The 22,428-nt window shown below is 42.3% G+C and overlaps 2 protein-coding genes across 5 annotated transcripts in view; one reads left to right on the top strand and one right to left on the bottom strand.

Annotated features, from left to right (window-relative positions):
* fkbp8.L (FKBP prolyl isomerase 8 L homeolog) overlaps positions 1-22,428 on the top strand; it is a 450,571-nt gene that overhangs the window by 405,206 nt on the left and 22,937 nt on the right. The gene's annotated exons all lie outside the window — the stretch shown is intronic.
* kxd1.L (KxDL motif containing 1 L homeolog) lies at positions 1,684-10,183 on the bottom strand. Of its 4 annotated transcripts, none has more exon segments than NM_001093315.1 (6): positions 1,684-2,249; positions 2,458-3,069; positions 3,710-3,756; positions 6,129-6,281; positions 7,250-7,359; positions 10,005-10,055. In NM_001093315.1, coding segments are annotated over 5 exon segments (588 nt in total). In that variant the 5' UTR covers positions 10,050-10,055; the 3' UTR covers positions 1,684-2,249; positions 2,458-2,836.

The following is a 22,428-nucleotide window of genomic DNA, read 5'->3' as shown; positions in this document are numbered from 1 at the left end:
TTCCCTAATGCAAGTGCATACAAGACCATATTATGTGTTATTTTATTTTGAGGGTATGTATGTTTCCTCCCATGCTGACTCAAAAAATATTCAGTTATAATACACAAAAGCTATGAATATCTTGTAAATTATCTCCTTATAAACGGTGAGTTCTTATGTCATCAGTTATAAACGGTGAGTTCTGATGTCATCTCTGTCACATGACTCACTGAAATGTGTGTATTATAATAAATAAAGTACCCCCAGTTGCAAAATATGAGGATATTAGAAGTTACCTCGGATTTCTATGACCTGTATAAAAACACTCGGCCTTCTGCCTCGTGTTTTTATCCGGTCAATATATAATACACAAAAGCCATGACTATCGTGTAAATTATATCCTCAAAACAGTGATTAGTGATGTCATCAGTTATAAACGGTGAGTAGTGATGTCATTTTTGTCAATGACTCCCTAAAACTTGTGTATTATAATAAATAAAGTACCCCTTGTTGGAAAATATGGGAATATTAGAAGTAACCTTGGAGTTCCATGACCTGTATAATATATGGTCATGGAACCCCTCAGTGACTTATAATATCCTTATATTTTACAATAGGGGATACTTTATTCACTATATCATTCTTCTGATGAAATTGATACTAGTGTGTGAATGAAATATGGAAATAAGATTGTAAGCTCCAGTGGCCAGGGCCACCATCAAGGTACAGGGGATGTATTGGATTAATGATGTGGATGTGGCTCTAGACTACATCCACACAGGCCTCCCTTCTATGCTACTGCTGGGTTTGGATGCATGCACATCCATGCACACATGAACCTGTGCTCTCTACACTGGCTCATGTTCGATGAGTGCATGTAACGTTACTAGATCTGCACACACACTCCTTGCCTTCTTCTTTCCAATGGGTGTTCATGACCAGACCCAGTTGCGCATATAAAAATAAATATTAAAAGAAAATAGAAATAATTGGAAAAAGCTAGATAGGCCACTGATCACACTGGGCCCCTGTGCATTAATCTGCCCTTATGGCAAGAATACTGCACTGCTCTGGAATTCCTGATATAGCTCAGCAGCAGCTCATGAAATTAAGTGGGAGAGGCACACATTAGCTCATCTGCTGTAGTGTTTGACATCTTTTTAACAGTAACATTTTTTTTCTATTGTCTTCAACAGTGTGTACTAAAGCATGGAAGTAAAAACATGTGGCATGAGATAAAGGCAAGTTGTATTTTGTAGAACATCTTAATATCTGGGTTGGATACAGAAAGTACAGCAAATTCTTCTACTACATAGAACTGCTGCTATGTATTGTTTTCTGTGTTAAGATTATTGAAATGTCACAATTTATTACTCTTAAAATGAACCTTTCACCCAGACATTTGGGGGGTAATTTATTAAAGGTTGAGGTGTTTTTACCTGAAAAATTCATGTTTTTACGAGGGTATTTTTCAGTCAAAACTCGAGATTTATTATACCCAGAAGCTGGAAATAGCTTAAATTCAAAAATACTCCAGCTACAACCTGTTGAGGCCATGTAGAAGTCAATGGCAGGTTCCTTGAACCATTTGAAGATGTTTGTAGCCTTCATGATGTCCGGGTTTTTTCGGTGGGTTTTGCTCGAAAAATTGATTAATTCATGTATATTCAAAAAAAAAAACCACACATACTTGAAGCAGGTGAATATATCTATCCATTTTCATTTCAAAGCCAGCAAATATTGGTTACAAATTATTTCATTTTATTGTAAGGGATGCTGAAAAAACTTAAAAATAATTAATAATTAAATAAGTGCTAAATACCATGATTTTGTCACTGCAAATAACACTTCTGTTTCAAGCAGATACAGATATGTACTGTCTTGGGATGTCTAATCTTTTGCTTTGAAAATGATATATATAGCTTTTTTTTAACACTTTTTAGAAAGTCTTCTTACATTAAACTTTGTGACCCAAGGCTTGAGCCTGATTAAATGCAATCAGCGAGGAAGAAGTAAATTTGTGATTGTGCGGTTCATGAAAAAAATGGCATTTCCCTGCATTATTTTTTACCAGATACACAGAAATGGCCAATATGACAAAAGAGGCAAATATGATCTTTTCTGACAAAATTCAGACATGATCAAAAGACACAGGGAACACAAGCCCAACAACATGAGAGAAGAAGTGAACATGATACTAGAAACACAGAAATGGGCATAAAATTGAGAATAAAATCTAGTTAAGAAACAGCATTAGCAAAAGGGAGTAACAGAATTGTTGACCAAAAAAGGAAAAAGAAATAAGTTTAATGTACAAATGATCTTTTCTGACAAAATTCAGACATGATCAAAAGACACAGGGAACACAAGCCCAACAACATGAGAGAAGAAGTGAACATGATACTAGAAACACAGAAATGGGCATAAAATTGAGAATAAAATCTAGTTAAGAAACAGCATTAGCAAAAGGGAGTAACAGAATTGTTGACCAAAAAAGGAAAAAGAAATAAGTTTAATGTACAAGCGTGTGTTCTAAAAAAGACAAGAAAGGAGAGGTGGGAAGTCATGGTATCAAAAGTGAGCCAAGCGTGCAGAAATACCTTTCCCAAAAACAACAGCTAAGAGTCCTAGGAAGAGCTAGCTCAGTCTTGAATCTGGTATCAACCATCCTTTTACTCAACACTGACCCAAGTTTTGCTTCTTACGAATACTTGACAATGCAGGGTTGCTTATTTCCAGGCAGCATAACAAGAATTCCTTGGTGGAAGAAGGATGACAATGCATTGTGCTGGAGGTTGAGAAAAAAGCAAACAACCATAATTTAGACATAATTTTGTGGCTTTCACCCTATAGTCTGCTAATCCTCATGGACCAACTCTTCATCTGTCAGTATCTGCCCATTGACAGATGGAGTGTCAGAAGGAGCCTGGGATAAGTCCTCAAAGTCCTGGCTCATAGCAGGTGAAATGATAGAGGGGCTTGTGTCACAGGACTCTGTGCTTTGTTCTGATGTCGCAATTGTGGTTGCAGCACTTTTGGGGGTTGGGTCAAAATCATCATCATCTTCTAGAATGGGAGATTCATGAACATCTGTGAAATTTTAACAGAATACCAATGTTAATTGCAATACACAAAAACATGCAAATGTACAAAGAACCCCTACCACCATCGCTGCACAGGTTACCCTCCTCAACCAAATATATCATTCCCAAGAAGGCTGTCCCCTTCCCCTGTTCCTTCTTTAGAATGCAGAGCAACACAGCAGGTTGGCATCTGCCGTGTATGGCAACTTCGCATCCAGTGCCTAGTCTCCCCAGTGTTGATCAACCAGGAGCACATTGCTCTAAAGCAATACAGTCTTACAGTAAGGGCTTAGACTTAAAGGCTCATTTACTATAGCAAGGCACAGTGCAAGGTTCAAAACTGAATGCAGAAATGCACCCTTAAAATTGCCAAGTGCTTGGATTTATACAGTATGTTCTGGCACAAGGGTGTAATGTTCTTTACACCTGCTTTGAGCAGATGGTACATACAACTTACCCTTTGCATATAACTGAATATAACTATAGAAGCTATGCCAGTCAAATCACATGCAAGATGCAAGCTTTTATCATTTGTCATTAAGTTATTCAGTATTTCCTTGATTATTTTTGAATTTACAACACTAAATCCTACAGATGATAATGCTTTAACCATTATTGTATATAGGACTGAATAAAGAGAAACTTACTATTGAAAGACTCTGGATATTGCTTTGCCAGTTTCCCTTTTAACATCCTGCATGAGTGAGAAGAAAAATAAACTGATAACTTGTTTCTAGGTAGCATTATATATTTCAGATAAAAATGTGTATTCTAGTTGTAGATGATGTTAAGTCTCTTACTGCCCAGGGAATTGTTCAACATATAGAACTTAGTCAATGTACATGTGCTGATCTAACATTTGGGAGAAAACTGCAGTGGTCAAGCCCCAACCTACAGATGCCTCCTATTATTTGAATTAAAATGTGCTGTTTTTCAGCAGGAATGCTAGGGGATACCAATGTAATGACATAATGCTAGTGCTAGCATCTGCTAAATAGGGCACTATCACAAAAATGTATTATGGGCTTCATCTCATTCTGTACCATTATTAAGTTACACGTCAGTACCCACATTTAAGTAATCTGTTTCCATGCATAGGTCAAAGTTAGAGTTTGAATCACGGTTAGGTCAAATACATTGGTGTGTGCTCCATTTGCCTACACAATGTATCAGAGCTAAATGTTTTTTTTTAAATATTTTTTTTAAGTAAAACTTAATTAAAGAAGTAGGCTATAAATGTTGTAAATTATGTTTTGGGCTTCTGCAGTCCTTTTCATCTTCTATTCACTGATTCACTGCCCATGCTCTGTGCTGCCATCAATTATCAAGCTTAGGGACTCAGAATATACAGTACACATGGAATATAAATGTCACAATATAATACTGATTAGTATTTAATACAGATAATTACTATGTCAGCACAGAAACCAATGCTACTAACATTAGAATTTAATAATCAGCCTTGTAGCATCAGCTTATATTTCAGGCCAACCCCATTTTCTGATTGATAATTTGCGATGACCCCTAAGCTTAGCTTCTCAACAGTTGCTCAAAGCCCACCAAGCATGTGAATTTTGCATACATTTTCCAAGATGGTGACAAGTTTGAATTCCTGGATCATTGCTGCTATTGAGAAGCTGAAACTTTAGGCTGCTGCAATAAGTACAGTATATAAAATATGGCATTTTTAGCCATAATCATTTTTAGGGTTTAGTTCTCCTTTAAAGGAGAAGGAAAGTGCTTTTATGCTTGGGGTACCAAAAGTTAGGCACGAAAAATCTTTCGTCCACTCTAACATCAGATTTTTGTTTTTACCTGCATATCTGACGATTCAGCATTAAAGGGGACATATAGAATAAATCCTAAAACCCTAATTTTGTAGGCAATTATAAGTAATATAAGGTGTTGCTTTTACATGGTGCTAAAAATTTATATTATCTTTTAAAGTAGTTCCTAGGAATAGTTCAGGAAGTGGAAGAGAAGGGAGGGATTATAAGGGGTTTTGCAGAAATATTCAATAAATCAGCCTGAAACACTACTTTTTTAAGCACAGTTCTTTTATATCTAAATAAGTATAACGCACTGGTACATTCTAATTTTTTTACACAAAATGGTACGAAAAGGTGCCTGGTTAAATATCCAAGGTTTTTTACTGATATCGGTCAGATATCTTTTGTACGATAAATATTGGTGCGTGTATGGCCACCTGCAGAGACAGACTGCAAAGAGGGTGGTAGTAAAGAGTAACTTGATTATTTGAGATATGGTACAGAATTTTTAACTGGTTATATACAGGTATGGAACCGGTTATCCAGAATGCTCAGGAATGGGGTTTTCCGTCATTTGGCTCCCCATACATTTAAAACATAATTTAAACATTAAATAAATCCAATAGGATTGTTTTGCCTCCAATAAGGATTCATTATACCTTAGTCATGATCATGTATAAGGTTCTGTTTTATTATTATAGAGAAAAAAGGAAATCTATTTTAAAATACTGAATTATTTGATTTAAATGTAGTCTATGGGAGATGGCAATTCCATCATTCTGAGTTTTCTGGATAACAGATTCTATACCTGTATTAAGTTTCTTATTTCCATGAGAGATTTTCATCCTCACAATAGTTCCCTAGCGAGGGAGCATCAACCAAGGCATTTTTATCCTTGAGAACTGTAGCATTGAGAAAATCATGTATGCCATATGTTTTAAAAATATTCTGCTGCTTGAAAACAAAATGCAGGCATTTAAAACCATATTGCAATTGATCTCTAACAGTGGAGGGGCAAATGCAGGGTGCATAATGTGCCATTTTTAGTGCATTTATGAACTTTTACCCTATGACAGATGCGACTTGTCTACTACTAAACATGTACCTACGGTCATCCTTTTTGACTTCCCCTATCAATTACTGTGGAAGTTTTATTTCTTCAGATGGCTGCAGCCCAGAAATTAGCCTACTGGACCTCACTAGAATGAAATAATAATAATAGCTTCACTTACATATATATGTCTGCAATTAGAGAAGACTTTGGTCACTGGAAGAATATAAATTCCAAACCTCATACCTGATTCTTCTAAAGATGATGTCCAAGTCTTTCTTCATTTCCACCAGTGTCCTGGTGTGATGTGCAAACCGATCACTCATCTGTTGCAATCGTACATTGGAGAGACCATTGAAATTGAGCAACATTTCATTGGTTTTCTCAAAACGATCAAGCCTGGAAAGATGATCACAAAAAAAAAAGTAATGCAGTAGCAATTCAAAAAATGTACTTTCAACTGTGATGAAAATGTCTCTGTAATGGAGGCATTATTAGCCTTAACTAATAAATATTAGGTAGGGGGGACTAATTTGAAGTAATGGTGCAAAGCTTACTCAAATCCAAAAAATAAATAAAAAGATAGTGACAATAGCTGGAATACTCTCAAATGTGTGCATTATAGGCGCATTTTCCGTCAGCTATGATCCATAGTCAATCTCATTATCTAACATAGTTGTTAAATTGCATCGTTAACCAGAGCTGCAAGTCAGAATCTTGTAACTGCCTGATCTAAACTAATTGCTCACTGATTGCTTCTGGAAACTGGTGCAATTTAGCACCTATGTTAGTAAATCAGCCCAACTGATTCCAAGAAGACAAAACAAAACTAGAGAGTTATTCAAATTCGATTTGAGTTTTTTTAAAAAAAAATATTCTAATTCGATTTTCGAGATTTATCATGCTTTGGCCCTTTAAGAACTCAAATTTGTATGCTTTGAGATATAAGGCTTTGCATTGGTTTAATAAATAAATGTTTAAAAAAAAAAAAAAATTCGACTATACGTCTACACCTGCATATACATATACATGAAAACAACAATAGAAGGACATAAATAATGTGTTGATTTAAAAAGCCATAAATTGTCCATATATCACCTTTAATATTTTTGACTACATTACATTTTATGTTTTGGGTTATGTTTTGGTGTGTGGTCTCTTGATTATTTTTATATTATTACAAAGAAAAGAGAAACCATATTTTAAAGATCAGGATTATTTGCATAGAATGGAGTTTATGGGAGATGGTCTTCCCGTAATTTTGAGCTTTCTGGAATGGGTTTCCATATAAGACATCCCATACCTGTGTGTATATATATATATATATATATATATATATGTTGTAAAGATACAGTATATGTACTTACATGTGTCTCTGAGCTAGAATGATAGCATTAACATCCCCTGTATTCACCATATTAAGTATTCTGCTACAGAACACGCCAGATGCTGTTGCTTCTGTCACCTGTTCTGCCATCTACAAAAACAAAGTTTTACCAGAATAATAATTTGCAATGTTTACAGATTTAAAAATGTGCATAATAATATAAGTTGAAATTACTAACAATTTTACATGCATTGCAATTAAAGACTAAAGTTCTTATTTTTACCGTGTGATCATATTACAGTCAAAAATATCAAAAAAAAAGTAGCTACATTCCTAAACAGCAGAGAGATGAACAGTGCACCTGCTGTGATTTTGGCCATGCCCACTATTCTAAAGCTAGACCTACTATTCCAGATTTTGTCAGGCAGTCTGGATAGTTCATGCCAATGTAACGTCAGCTTGGGGAGGTTAGCCTCAACAGAACTTCATAAAGATCATAGCTGATCCATCCATACGGAAAATGTAATGTGCTGCTAGACTGGTAGATGAGGCAGTGAGAGGAGCCGCAGCTCAGATAAAAAACTAAAATACTTGCTACACACGTCCTCTTGTGGCTCTTATACACAGAAGAGCAACTCAACTGCTTGTGTGCCTTCAGTGAATGATTTTTAAGACCCTTGCTAAAGGATGCTGAGCAAACAGATTTAATTTATTGAATACAGAAGAGGCACTTTTTCCCAGAAATAGAAACATATATTTTTGGAGAAATCTATCTTCTCTCCACAAGGACAACTGCCAAGACATATTAAAATATGACTCTAGGACAAAGCCTCAAAGCCAGGGCAGTTTAAAGGGACACTTTTTTAGGATACCGTATATAAAAATTAAACAAAATTCTTATGAACTCAAGTACTCAGTACTCATTTATATGCTGAAGTGCCAGGAGGCACGAAACGCGTCAGTAGTAAGGACATTATGCACTGCTAATTGTTGGTAAATAAAGAAGCTTTTATTCATCTTCACTTGTCCAAAAAAACTCATATTTATGATGCTGTGAAGAAGTTCCATAGCCAGGGAACAGGAGATGGACATGTGACATTCTTGAACCAATCAGTGCATCACTGGTAAACGAGTAGCTCACTTTTAAGTTAACTTTTAGGGGCACATTTACAAAGCTCGAGTGAAGGATTCGAATTAAAAAAACGTCGAATTTCGAAGTGTTTTTTGGGCTACTTCGACCATTGAATGGGCTACTTCGACCTTCGACTACTACTTCGACTTCGAATCGAATGATTCGAACTAAAAATCGTTCGACTATTCAACCATTCGATAGTCGAAGTACTGTCTCTTTAAGAAAAACTTCGACCCCCTACTTCGGCAGCTAAAAGCTACCGAAGTCAATGTTAGCCTATGGGGAAGGTCCCCATAGGCTTGCCTGTGATTTTTTGATCGAAGGATATTCCTTCGATCGTTGTATTATAATCCTTCGATCGCAGGATTTGCGCTAAATCGTTCGACTTCGATATTCGAAGTCGAACGATTTTAGTTCCTAGTCGAATATCGAGGGTTAATTAACCCTCGATATTCGACCCTTCTTACATCTGCCCCCTAGTATCTTATAGAATGGCTACTTCTAAGCAACTTTTCAGTTTGTCTTCATTCATTTTTTTTTCCGTTTTTTAACTTACAATAATTAATTAGCTTTTTTTGTCTTTCCAGCTTTCACAAGGGGGTCACTGGTCCCATCTGAAAAAACAATACTCGGTTAAGCTACAAATATTATAACTACTTTTTATTATTCATCTTTCTATTCAGGTCCTCTCCTATTCATATTCCAGTTTCCTATTTAAATCAAAGTATGGTTGCTAGGGTAATTTGGACCCTAGTAACCAGATTGCTGAAACTACCACCTGGAAAGCTGCTGAATAAAAAGCTCATTAACTGAAAAAACACTAATAATAAAAAATGAAAACCAATTGCACATTGCCTCAGACCATTACTCCCTACATCATACTAAAAGATAGCCCCTTTAAATTACAAGCTGGAAAGAGGCGAAATAGGAAGACAATTAAAAAAAAAAAAACAACAACTAAAATAAAGACCAAGAAGAACAAAAGTTGTTAATAATAGGCCATTCTATAGCAGGGTAAAATAAACATTTTTAAAAGAGATCCTTTACCGAAAAACAATTGTTTGCATATAAAAAGAATACACAAAATAACCAAAACTGCTTGTACTTTTTACACATACTTTTAAAACCACTGAAAATGTTTACTTTTTGGATATTGGAAAGTAACTTAGAAATAGATTTTACTTCTCTATGCACAAATCAGTGTTTGGATGGATTACGCCTTTAAAATACAGTCCCTCGATGCTCCTGTAAAAACCACATTTTGGTACATGTACTTCTACACTAGCTGAGCTACTCAACTTGTACATTTATTAATGAAGGACTCCTTAAACCATTAAACGATTTGAGAGAATGACAATATGTTACTTAACTTCCGTAAACATTTACAGCACGAAAGTTGCACAATTTCATTACAGTTCCCATAGTCCCTGTTATAGTTACAACTAATACCTAAGCACAGAATTCGGTTTTCTTGTTAAAGCTCAGACATGTCAGACATGTCACAAGCTCCAGAAGTAAACAAAGTAGAATGACAGGTATTACTACATATGCATGTTACTATAGACATTCTAAGGTGTTAATATAGCTTGCATTCTAATTTGGGAACAAGGTGACAACCCTATTATACCCGAAAAACACCCCCCAACAGGCAGACCGGAAGTACCGAAAGTGACTGAGGTTCATGAGAATCTTGACAATCCTTGTTCATTTTCACCTATTCACACAACATGCATCAGCCACCGGCAATCTCCCAGCACTTCCTGGTTAGCCATGTAATCTAACACCTCATTGGTCACAACAAGCTTTCCTCTGATAGGACCTGGTTACTCACTCCACCCACTGCCCTTAACTTTAACCCCCTCAGCACAGGCTGAATTTTGTAAGCAACATATGAAAGCACTTTAAACTGCAGCTTTTTTATTGTACTTATTTTGCCTCTCTGAACTAGCTAGGCTATATTCACACGGAACAGTAGTAAAGACACAGTCAATTGAATCTCGTACAATTACAATCCACGACGACTGTGTATTAGTGTATAAAACACCAGACAAACGTTTCTCACATACATTTATATATACATCAAGTATATTTCATATAATTGTTTTAAATAAATTGAAACCACTTTTAAATGATTGTATTTTTGAAATCCTTTATGTAAACATTTTTCTTTTGAATGGGAGAGTGTGGTTTTTTTTTTAGAAATGGCAGCATTAAATCTCTCACACTGCACTAGGTATAACCTAAAGGGCAACTAAATCCCTTAAAATTTGGCATTTCTTAAAAGAATTTTCTTAAAAAAGATGTATTTCTAGAAAAAAAAAATTCTTCTTTGATGAGCAAGGATTTTAATAAAATTCTCACAGAGAACTGTGAGTCTGTGCCTGTGTTACATGGTTTACTATAATTGCTTGTGATTTAAGCCACTTTTCTGGCAACACTGTGGGCTTGTTGGACTTACATAGATTAAAAACTATGGTAACAGTGCAAAGTTGCTAAGCAACCAATTAACGATTGGAGAGGTCAGCAAGGCTGGTTATATAAATAGCTGTAACTATATTTAATTCAGAAACAATTTATTAGAAGTACACAGGTCTGGACTGGAAGTCAAAATAGGCTCTGGCATTTCAAGTACAAATAGGCCCAACCAGCTTCCCATCAGCCCACTCCACAGTGACTCTCACAGATTGCCAGTCCAGGACTGGAAGTACACATTTGCAATTATATTTAGTAAAAGAAGGTTTCCATGAATTTAGTTAATGAGGTCCTTAAATAAAATACTTTCTTGGCAGGGATAAGAGGCTGATGAAATCTGTACAACAGAAATGACACTGTATTTAAAAGAGATGTGTGTGATTGCATCCAATCTAATTTAGGTACACTATAATTTACACTTCCCTGCTTCGTTGCACTTTCATGCCATGTATCGGCAAGAGGACTCTTTAAAGATGGTCATACATGGGCAAAGCCTGTACAGTAGTAACTAATTGTCCTGCAAGCCAAATGTACTGATGCAAGGAACTATATATGGTATGGTCACCTTTCTATTGTCCTGTGCATTTGGATAGACAACCTGAATGATTGCAAGCACAGAAAGTGGCAGTAAAGACATGACAACTCCCTAATTTTGCCAGGAGTTACATTATTTGGACCCCCTGTGATTACTTCTCATAGGGAAGGAAGGAGATTCCTGGTTCTAGTCAGGGCAGCTTTGTCTGTGTTTTAGGTGTCGGTCAAAATGTCCATCTTGGCAGTGACTGTGAGAACAAGGTATGTGTGTTGTGTGGGGCCCAAGGGCACGTCAGCAAAGAGTGCAGTAAAATTCGATGCAACCTGTGCGGTACCTTGGGCCACACACCATGAGTGCCCAGACTCCTGGCATAATATCACTTAGGCTTACCCGAGGGTAGAGGAGGAATGCTTTCAGCTAGTATAGGTTCTGTAATGGAGCAGAGAAGAGTGGAGGAGTAGGGATGTAGCGAACGGCGGAAAAAATGTTCGCGAACATATTCGCGAACTTGCGACAAAACATGCGAATAGTTCGCGAACGTCGCGAACCCCATAGACTTCAATGGGAAGGCGAATTTTAAAAGCTAGAAAAGACATTTCTGGCCAGAAAAATGATTTTAAAGTTGTTTAAAGGGTGCAACGACCTGGACAGTGGCATGCCAGAGGGGGATCAAGGGCAAAAATGTATCTGAAAAATCCATTGTTGACACAGCGCTGCGTTTTGTGCTGTAAAGGGCAGAAATCACACTACGTCACTCAGGTGATGTTTCTGGACACGGAATGTGAAAAAGCTCACACAGCTAGGTGGCACTTGGTTAAAGACTGGGCAAATAATGCCTGCAAGGTCAACGTATACACTACAGCCGTTGGATACGGAATATATTATTGCTGCTTGAAAAACGTCACTCGGGTGGTGTTTCTGGAGACGGTATTATTATTGATATTTAGACAGCTAGGTGGCAGTTGTTTGAAGAACAGATGCAGATGAGAGATCAGCAGCAGGACAGCTGCCCACAGCAGCTACATACAGAGCACTGCAGTAGAAGGTAGATTACTAGCCAGCAAAGCTACCTAACCTAAAATGTCCCTCAAATCCCTGCAGAGTTCTGTCCCTACAATACAGAGCAGTATCAAGTAGATTACTAGCCAGCAAAGTTACTAGCAACTGTCCCTCAAATCACTAACAGCTCTCTCCCTACACTAGCTCTTCCAAGCACACACAGGCAGAATGAAAAAACGCTGCAGGGCTTCAGTTTATATATGGAAGGGGAGTGGTCCAGGGGGTGTGGGGGTGGTCCAGGAGGGAGAGCTTCCTGATTGGCTGCCATGTATCTGCTGGTCTGGGGTGAGAGGGCAAAAATAAGCGCCAGCTAAGGCGAACCCAAATTGGCGAACGTCGCGCGACGTTCGCGAACATTCGCCGAACGCGAATAGTCGATGTTCGCGCGAATTAGTTCGCGGGCGAACAGTCCGCGACATCCCTATGGAGGAGGCAGGTAATGATGCAGAAGCAGGAAAAGTGAGGAAAGGAGATAGAAGATAGAAGTGAGAAAGATGAGGCGGGGAGAAATGTTAGCAAAGGAAAGCAGAGAATTCCCCCCAAGAGTGCACCCTAAGTTAAGGCAAGTGGGGAGAAGGAAGAGGGGTTGATGGTGCCAGGGAAGAGGGCTGAGAAGGTAAATTTTTGATAAGAGCCTTAAGATCAGGAAAGGTGAAATACAAAAGTAAAGGGGAGGAATGGGAGAAAAAGAATGAAGATCAGGAGCAACAAGAAGTTAAAGGGAAGTAATGTTTACAAACCACAACTCCAGGAATGGGCAATAAATTAAGATAAGGGTAAGAAGAGAAAGGGGAAAATTCACAAAGAAATGGTACAGGGAACTTATTTCCTGTAAGTAGATGGATGTTTTTAAGAAATTAAAGGGAAAGCACAAGGGACGTGGGAAGGGGGAAGAAGTTCAGGCCAAACTTCTTAAAGGGGTGGTTCACCTTCAAACAACTAGTTGTTTTCAGATCGATCACCAGAAATAATGACTTTTTCCAATTACTTTATATGTGTCAGCGGTTTTCTAATATTGAAGTGTAAAGTGTCATTTTTCACCTTCTAAAGCAGCTCTGGGGGGGACCCTGTAAACTGTTCTAAATTGATACGTTTAGATACGTTTCTTATCTTTGTCCCTGCTGAGCAGAATCTCTGGGTTTCATTACAGGCAGCTGTTAGAATTGATACAATAGTTGCTAATACTCCAGAGATGGTGCTGAAAAATGTATCAACTAAATGTTGCAAAATTGTAACAGTTTAGAGTGCGCCTTTACTGAGCTGCCAGACTGAAATACCAGAAACAGGAACATTCAACTTTAAACTTAGATTTTGGAAAAACAGTAAAACATAAATAATGTAAAGCAATTGAAAAAAAAAGTCTTTATTTCTGGGGAACAATCTGACAACAACTGAACTGAAAAAAGTGTTTGGAATGTGAACAACCCCTTTAAAGGAACAGTTCAGTGTAAAAATAAAAATTGGGTAAATAGATAGGCTGTGCAAAATATAAAATGTTTCTAATACATGGGACATAACTGTTCAGTGAGTTTGCAATTGATCCTCCGCATTCAGCTCATATTCAAAAGTAAACAGTTATGACCCATGTGCCCCCCCCCCTCAAGTCACTGATTGGTTACTGCCTGGTAAACGGGGTAACCAGTCAGTGGAAACCAAGAGAGCTGAAAGTCAGGAAGTAGTGTTCTGGCTATTATGTTAGACATCCAGTCACTCCAGCCTTTATACATTACATTTTTGGCTAACTAACTATATTAGAAACATTTTTTTTATTTTGCACAGCCTATCTATTTACCTAGTTTTTATTTGTATTCTGAACAATTCCTTTAAGGCCTCAAAATCTTAAAATAGGATGTGCAACCACACCTAATTCGGGATAATTATTCAGCATTTAAGGTGCATGTGATGTGAGAAATCACTGGGAAAGCACAAGGGACAGTAACTTGTACTGTATAAAAAATGTATATTTTTCTTTTTCACAATATAAGACATAGTAACAGATGTCTTTGGGCTATTTTTATGTTTTTTGTAAATGGACTTCATGATGTATGTGAATTTGTTAGTTTAGTAGGTTAAATCTGTTAATTTCTTTTTATGGTTGTTTTAATCTGTAATTTGTATTAGTTCAATAAAAATTTTCTTCCCCCACCTCCCTTATGTCATATACTTCTGGAGCAGTAAATTTTCAGTGATGTCAGTGGGAGCTTGTGCACATGTGCAGTGAGCATTCAGCAACAACAGAAGAGTGGTTTCAGGCAATGACATCATGTCTGGAATGTGTAAAAAAATTCCTGTCAGTAGAGGACCATATCTATAGCCAGTGGCGTAACTATAGAGGAAACAGACCCCACAGTCACAGGGGAGCCCAGGGGTACAGGGGGGCTGCTTCCTCTATAGCTAACAAGAATAAAAGGAGGGGACGGAGCGATGAGCGAAAATGGGTCTAGTGGCCCCTGCTATGTAAATTCGGCCCTGAGGACAGCACAGGCAGGGTGCAGACCAAATATCTCTATCTCTGTGCTATTGCTATCTATTAGCGTTCTCCAGTTAAAACTGTGCAAATTCTTTCTTACAATTAACAGCCTCCCAGAATTCTACAGCTTGTATGTGGCCATAAATGTGGTTTCTGTCTTTATCCCTACACCATCACAGATTTCTATATTAACTTTCCTATCTTTCTTACTGCTAGTAATAAGTGAAAATACAAGTAGAACCAGGAAAAAGTAGAAAAGAATTAATGCTTTGCTCCATAAAGGTCAAAGTGCCCACTTAAGCTAGGGCCCACTGGGAAAAATCACAGTACCCCAGCAGGCCAGTCAGAAAATGCACAGTCCACCCTAAACAGCCACCCCAACTATGTTTTTTAGAAGTAACATGGTTTTGGCCCTCCACCACGCCTGGACTGGCAATCTGTGGGTTCTGGCAAATTCCAGAGGGGCTGCTATAAGGTCCCATAGACAGTCAGTATTTAGTGGGCTGGTGGAGCACTATTTGGGCCTCTATGTACTTGGAATGCCAGGGCTTATCTTGACTCCCAGTCCAGACCTGCCCTCCACTCTTCTGTAGTGATGTGTGCGTTTTCCTGAAACCTTCAGGATGGTTGGGCAGGTTCTGGCTGATATTTCTTTGATTATTGCAGGCATGGGTTGGGTGTGGGTCAGACTGCATAAGTCCCCCCCTGTCAGGGAGCCGGGAGCCCCCTCTGGGGAGTAGTCCGGATCTAGGAGGAAGCCCCTCAGGAGGGATCAGGGTCGTGGTATCCAAGGGTAAGACAGGAGAATAAACAAAGTCCAAGCACAGGTCAAATGGCAGGCAGAGTATCAGCGAAGTCCAAGTCCAGGCAAGGGGTCACAACAAGGAATCAGGCAGATATAAGCAGGGGAAACAGCAAGGGAACCCAGGAATCTCTCAGGGAACAGGATCCTATTTTCGGGCGCCATCTTGGCGCCTCAGGCGTCCTTTTATCTTTGAATTTGGCGCCCTTGCGCCAGCGTCAGCGCGCCTGCGACCGTCGCGCCGTGCTGGCGTCACAACGCCGGCGTCGGAACCCACGTGGGTTCCCTGGGCGCCGCCATCTTGGTTTCTTCGCCGCCGGGAGCGGACGCGACTCCTCGCGCTCCCGGCGGTCTTGACAGTACCCCCCCCCTCACGGGGGGCCTCAGGACCACCGGGACTTGGTTTCTGGGGAAACTTGGAGTGGAAGTCTCTTACCAAACGAGGAGCATGCACATCACGGTGTCCCTCCCAAGAGCATTCTTCGGGGCCAAAGCCCTTCCAATGGATGAGGTATTGAAGGGACCCTCTGGAGATTCTGGAATCAAGGATTCTCTCCACCTCGAATTCTTGTTGACCCTCCACAGAGACAGCAGGAGGAGGAGATTGGACACCAGAGAAACGGTTGGAGACGGTGGGCTTCACCAGGGAGACGTGGAACACGTTGGGGATTCTCATCTCTGGTGGGAGTTGAAGTCTGATGGCTACAGGGTTAATTATCTCCAAGATGGGGAACGGACCCAGGAACTTCGGACCCAACTTGGGAGATGGCACCTTCAAGTGAATATTCCTGGAAGAGAGCCAGACACAATCACCCACCTTGTAGGGAGGAGAGGGCCTTCTACGGCGATCCGCGAAAGTCTTGTGGACTAGAGCACACTTCTCTAGATTAGACTTGGTTGCAGCCCAAATAGCAAGCATATGGGCTGCCAGATCATCTGCAGCCGGGACGTCCGACAACACGAAGTCCTGAGGAAAGGCTTGAGGGTGCTGTCCATACACCACCATAAATGGAGACCTTCCTGTGGAGGAATGACATGCATTATTATGAGCAAACTCCGCCCACGGGAGGAGGTCAGACCAATCGTCCTGGCAAAGAGACACGTGGTTCCTCAGGAACTGTTCTAAGGCTTGGTTCACACGTTCAGCTGCCCCATTCGTCTGCGGGTGGTAGGCAGACGAAAATTTAAGTGTTATTCCCAAGTCTTTACATAGAGAACGCCAGAACTTGGCGGTAAACTGGGTGCCTCTGTCGGAGACGATCTCCACCGGGAAACCATGCAGGCGGAAGATGTACTTAATAAAAAGTTGGGATAATTCCACCGCAGAGGGTAACTTCTTCAAAGGGATGAAATGGGCCATTTTGCTGAAGCGGTCAATGACAACCCAGATCACAGTATTCCCACCGGAGGGAGGAAGTTCGACAATAAAGTCCATAGAGAGGTGCGTCCACGGACGAGAGGGAACCGGCAAAGGCTGTAACAACCCGCTGGGGCGGGAATGGCTAGGCTTAGAAGTGGCACAGACATTACAAGCAGCCACAAAGTCCTTTACATCCTTGCGGATATCAGGCCACCAGACTAGGCGCCTCAAGAGTTCAAGGGTCTTGGCCGGACCAGGATGTCCAGCTTGCCTGGAGCAGTGGGTTTGTTGCAGGATGGCCAGGCGAAGTTCTGGAGGGACGAAGGCCATGCCAATCGGAGTATCTTGAGGAGCCGAGGACTGCCCAGCCAGAATCTGGTCGGCAAATTGGGGATACAGAGAGGCAATGATCTTGACTGGTGGAATGATTGGTTCCTGCCTCTCAGGGTCACGGTCCACCGGAGTGAAGCTACGAGACAAGGCATCGGCCTTCAGATTCTTGGAACCTGGGCGATAAGTCAAAACAAAGTTAAATCGGGAAAAGAAAAGGGCCCACCTGGCTTGTCTGGGATTTAGCCTCTTGAGGGACTGTATAAACTCCAGATTCTTGTGATCTGTGAAAATCTGGACAGGAATTTCAGAGCCCTCCAGGAGGTGACGCCATTCTTCAAGGGCAAGCTTGACTGCTAAGAGTTCTCGATTTCCGACATCATAGTTCTGCTCTGCGGATGAGAACTTCTTGGAGAAAAACGCACAGGGGTGCAATTTTCCATCAGTGGAGTGTCTCTGAGACAGGATAGCTCCGGCTCCGACTTCAGAAGCATCAACTTCGATGCAGAAGGGTAGTGCAGGATTGGGATGTCGGAGAACAGCGGACGTGAAGGCCTCTTTCAAGGACTGAAAGGCTTCTATGGCAGATGGAGGCCACAGGCTGGGTTTACCCCCTTTCCGGATGAGGGCCAGGATAGGTGCAATGCGGGAAGAGAACCCCCGGATGAACTGTCGATAATAATTAGCAAATCCGATGAATCTCTGGATTGCCTTGGTACTCAGTGGGAGAGGCCACTCCTGGATGGCCGACACTTTCACGGGGTCCATCTCAAATCCCTCTGGAGAAATAATGTATCCTAGGAAGGGGATCTTGGATACCTCGAAGACACACTTCTCCAACTTGGCGAAGAGAGAGTTCTTCCTCAGACGAGAGAGTACCTCCTTCACCTGGGAGCGATGACTTTCAAGGTCCTTGGAAAAGATCAGGATGTCGTCCAAGTATACGACTACGAACCTTCCTAGGAGATCTCGGAACACATCATTAACAAACTCCTGGAAGACGGCAGGGGCATTGCAAAGGCCGAAGGGCATAACAAGATATTCATAGTGCCCATCCCGAGTGTTGAATGCCGTCTTCCATTCGTCACCCTCCCGGATGCGAATGAGGTTGTAGGCCCCCCGGAGATCCAACTTGGAGAAAATCCTTGCCCCTTTCAGCTGGTCAAAGAGCTCGGCAATCAAGGGCAGGGGGTACCTGTTTTTCACGGTGATCTTATTCAGACCCCGATAGTCTATACAAGGCCGAAGGCCTCCATCCTTCTTCTCCACGAAGAAGAACCCAGCCCCTGCAGGAGAGGTAGAAGGGCGGATAAACCCCCGCTGGAGATTTTCTTGGATGTACTCCTTCATAGCGGTAGTCTCTGCAGGAGAGAGAGGGTAGGTGCGCCCTCTGGGGGGCATAGCTCCTGGCAGGAGTTCAACCGGACAGTCGTAGGAGCGATGTGGGGGAAGGAACTCTGCAGACTTTTTACAAAACACATCAGAAAATCCCTGGTAAGTGGAGGGCAAAGTCTTTAGTTCCGCAGTGGAGACATTCACCTTCTCGAGGGGTTTTGGCGGAAGGCAATGTTGCAGGCAAAATAAACTCCAACGAGAGATCTGCCCAGTGGACCAGTCTATGGTGGGGTTATGTAGACGTAACCACGGAAGACCCAATATTACTGGAGTAGAAGGGCAGGGAATGATGAAGAAAGAAAGTTTTTCTTGATGCAGCGCCCCAACTTGTACAGATAGTTCCGCCGGGAACATTGTGACGAATTCAAACTCCAGGGGTTTGTCATCTATGGCGGTAATTCGCAGGGGTGAAGACAATGGAAGCAGGGGAATCTTCATGCGTTCGGCAAAGAAGGCGTCCATGAAATTGCCATCCGCACCGGAGTCGAGGAAGGCCCTTTCGAAGATAGATTTACTTGCCAGGTGAATCTGCAAAGGAAGGAGAAGTCTGCGTGAATTTTCTTGATACTTCTCCTGAGGCCCTCGAGTGATGCCCCCTACATGAGAAACCTGAGACATACCTCGGGGTGCAAAACTCTTGGCTTTGGCAGGACAGGCGTTGGCAAAATGGGAATGCCCACCACAGTACAAACAGAGACCTGCCATACGTCTTCGGAGTCTTTCCTGCTCGGAGAGGCGAGCCTTTCCTACTTGCATAGGTTCCTCCAGGGGAGACGTGGACACATGAGTCACAGGGACAGCGGATGCTTGCAGAATCGGCCTTAGAAAGCGAGGAGCCAACATGGGAGAAAATCGTCTGCTGCGCTCTCTCTCCACCAGGTGTTCTCTGAGACGGGTGTCAACCTTAATGGATAGAGCGATCAGCCCTTCCAGGGTGTCAGGAGTCTCTCTGGAGACGAGATCATCTTTGATGCGGATGGATAGGCCTTGGTAGTATACGGCCTTGTAAGCGTCATCACACCAGGAAGTCTCCGCCATCAGAGTTCGGAAGTCTATAGCGTACTCATTGACACTGCGGCTTCCCTGCCGGAGCTGCAAGAGACGGGCAGGGGTGTTCGTAACCCGACCTGGAGCATCAAAGACTATGCGAAAAGCTTGGAGAAAGTCTTTAACATCATAAGTCACCGGGGAATTCTTCTCCCAAAGAGACGTTGCCCACTCCAGTGGCTTGCCTTCCAATCGAGACATCACATACCCCACCTTGGAACGCTCACTTGGAAACTGTGTGGGTTGGAACTCAAATTGAATTTGGCATTGTGTGGCAAATCCCCTGCAGGCTTGTGGGTCCCCACTGAAGCGAGGGGGAGGTGGAATGCGAGGCTCACCTGTCGGGTAGCTTGCGTTCGTAGAGGCTGCCGCCATGGGGGGATCTCCAGTAGGTGGAGCAGCGGAGGGCGCAGAAGGCACTTGAGCTAGCAGGACATCAAGTGCTTGCCCAATGCGAACCTGCTGGTTTTCGTAGTCCTCCATGCGGGATGCCAGTCCGCGGAGCGCTCGTCCGACATGAGGTGTGGCTTCCTCAGAAGGATCCATGGCCCGAAAATAATGTCAGGGAGCCGGGAGCCCCCTCTGGGGAGTAGTCCAGATCTAGGAGGAAGCCCCTCAGGAGGGATCAGGGTCGTGGTATCCAAGGGTAAGACAGGAGAATAAACAAAGTCCAAGCACAGGTCAAATCAGGGGCGCTCCACCAATGAGGCGAGTTGAGACACTCGCCTCAGGCGGCAGCGCCCCCCTGGTTACCAGGGGCGGCAAAAATGCCGCTCCTGGTAACTAAGAGCCGAATTTCCGGTTTTCAACCCGGAAATTCGGCTCTTCTAGTGCAGAGAGCGCAATTGCGCTCTCTGCACTAGCGTCGTGCAGCGCCCCGACCCCCTCCTGCGCAGAAAATGTGAGCGCCGTGAGGAGGGGTCGGGGCGGCAACGGAAGGCCGCCTCAGGCGGCATAAAGGCGCGGATCGGCGCTGGGTCAAATGGCAGGTAGAGTATCAGCGAAGTCCAAGTCCAGGCAAGGGGTCACAACAAGGAATCAGGCAGATATAAGCAGGGGAAACAGCAAGGGAACCCAGGAATCTCTCAGGGAACAGGATCCTATTTTCGGGCGCCATCTTGGCGCCTCAGGCGTCCTTTTATCTTTGAATTTGGCGCCCTTGCGCCAGCGCGCCTGCGACCGTCGCGCCGTGCTGGCGTCACAACGCCGGCGTCGGAACCCACGTGGGTTCCCTGGGCGCCGCCATCTTGGTTTCTTCGCCGCCGGGAGCGGACGCGGTCTTGACACCCCCCTACTCTGCTCCCTAAGATTTCCCCTCTTGTTGGAACCAGAGGTGTGCATAGAAGTATTAAATGGAGTTGGTTTTTTATGGGTTAGGGTCGGGTTTTGGTTAAGGTTTTGTGGTTTGAGTTTTTTCTTACCAATTACTATCCTGCTCTCTTGCATTAACAACCTAGTCTCCAGCTTCTTACAGCTTGCACAAAAAACAGTTACCATTGAAAACACATAAAATCCCTTATGAATTTACTTCACATAGCACTGAGCAGAGAGGAAGGTGTGATTGGGGACATAGCCAGGATCAGTACAAAACATGTCTGGAACATATTGTGGTTTTTGTATTTTTGCGGGAGACATGTGCAGTGGTCAATAACTATAAAAACTGTTGCCCAAAACTGTGTTATACTGTCTCAAATTTAGTGTCAGGTGCTAAATGGTGTGACATGATAGTTTTGCAGAGATAAACATCCAATACTTATTGTAATTGTTTTAATTATAGACACAGTCAGATTGGGCCACCTAATCTGTAGACAGGGCCGCTCCTGCCATGAGGCATTAACGATGTGGTCCCCCCTTGACCCACTCCGATGCCAAATGCTGACCGGGTGAGGTGGGGTGGCAAAGTCCCAGAAACACTGATATATATAGACCTACAGTGAAAATAAGAAAAAACTGATGGGAATTGTCCTTGGCTTGGTGGCAACTTGAGCTCCTTCGGTACTCTGGTAGATCAGTCTGGCTATTTAAAACAATGAAAACAGTTGCGTAACTTGATGTTACTGAGCTAGGGTTGCCACCTGACAGGAATTTTACCGGCCTGGCCGGTAAAAACAGGGTCTGACTGGCCTGCCGGGGCTCCGGGTACATACCTGGTGGGCCAGAGCCTTGGTGGGCCCCTAGGTCCTCTAGTAATATTGGTGCGATGCTACGAAGTGATGAAGCTAGAGTTGCTGTGTCAGCCAGCAGGTCTGATAGGCCCTGTCCAGACTGTACTTACTGAGAGAGGTAATGGACCAGGGTGAACCTGGAATGAGATGGGTCATCTTTCACTGACACTGACGGCTGGCCTGGGAGTCTGTTCGCAACCCGTCGTCCCCCAGTGCATGCGCACCATTAACAGTGCGGCTGAGCCGCTTTGTGGAAATTGCGCTGCCAGCAGGAAACACTACACCCAAGATGGGCCAGTCTACTTGACTACTGGTATCCCTCCCTCTTTGAGACACGTTCAAATCTAAAATTAAGGATCTCCAAAGCCCCATGCTTAAAGTCTCTTTTCTAGACTAATATAGGCTGGCTGCCCGACTCAGTGACTGGGGTTGAGGGCCCCTGAGGTGGGAGG

This window comes from Xenopus laevis, chromosome 1L, assembly GCF_017654675.1.
Source record: "Xenopus laevis strain J_2021 chromosome 1L, Xenopus_laevis_v10.1, whole genome shotgun sequence".
Taxonomy (NCBI): domain Eukaryota; kingdom Metazoa; phylum Chordata; class Amphibia; order Anura; family Pipidae; genus Xenopus; species Xenopus laevis.
The sequence above is the reverse complement of the archived record's forward strand: the minus strand, read 5'-3'. Positions and strand labels throughout refer to the sequence as shown.

Bases quoted from the DNA above. Each gene is read 5' to 3' on its own strand.
- kxd1.L (XM_041580964.1), bottom strand. From the start codon at position 10,049: ATGAACAAGGATTGTCAAGATTCTCATGAACCTCAGTCACTTTCG. The intron at 6,282-7,249 runs GTAAGTACATAT...TCATCTTTCCAG, and splicing joins ATTCTAGCTCAGAGACACAT to GCTTGATCGTTTTGAGAAAA. The intron at 3,070-3,709 runs GTAAGTTTCTCT...AAAATTTCACAG, and splicing joins ATATCCAGAGTCTTTCAATA to ATGTTCATGAATCTCCCATT.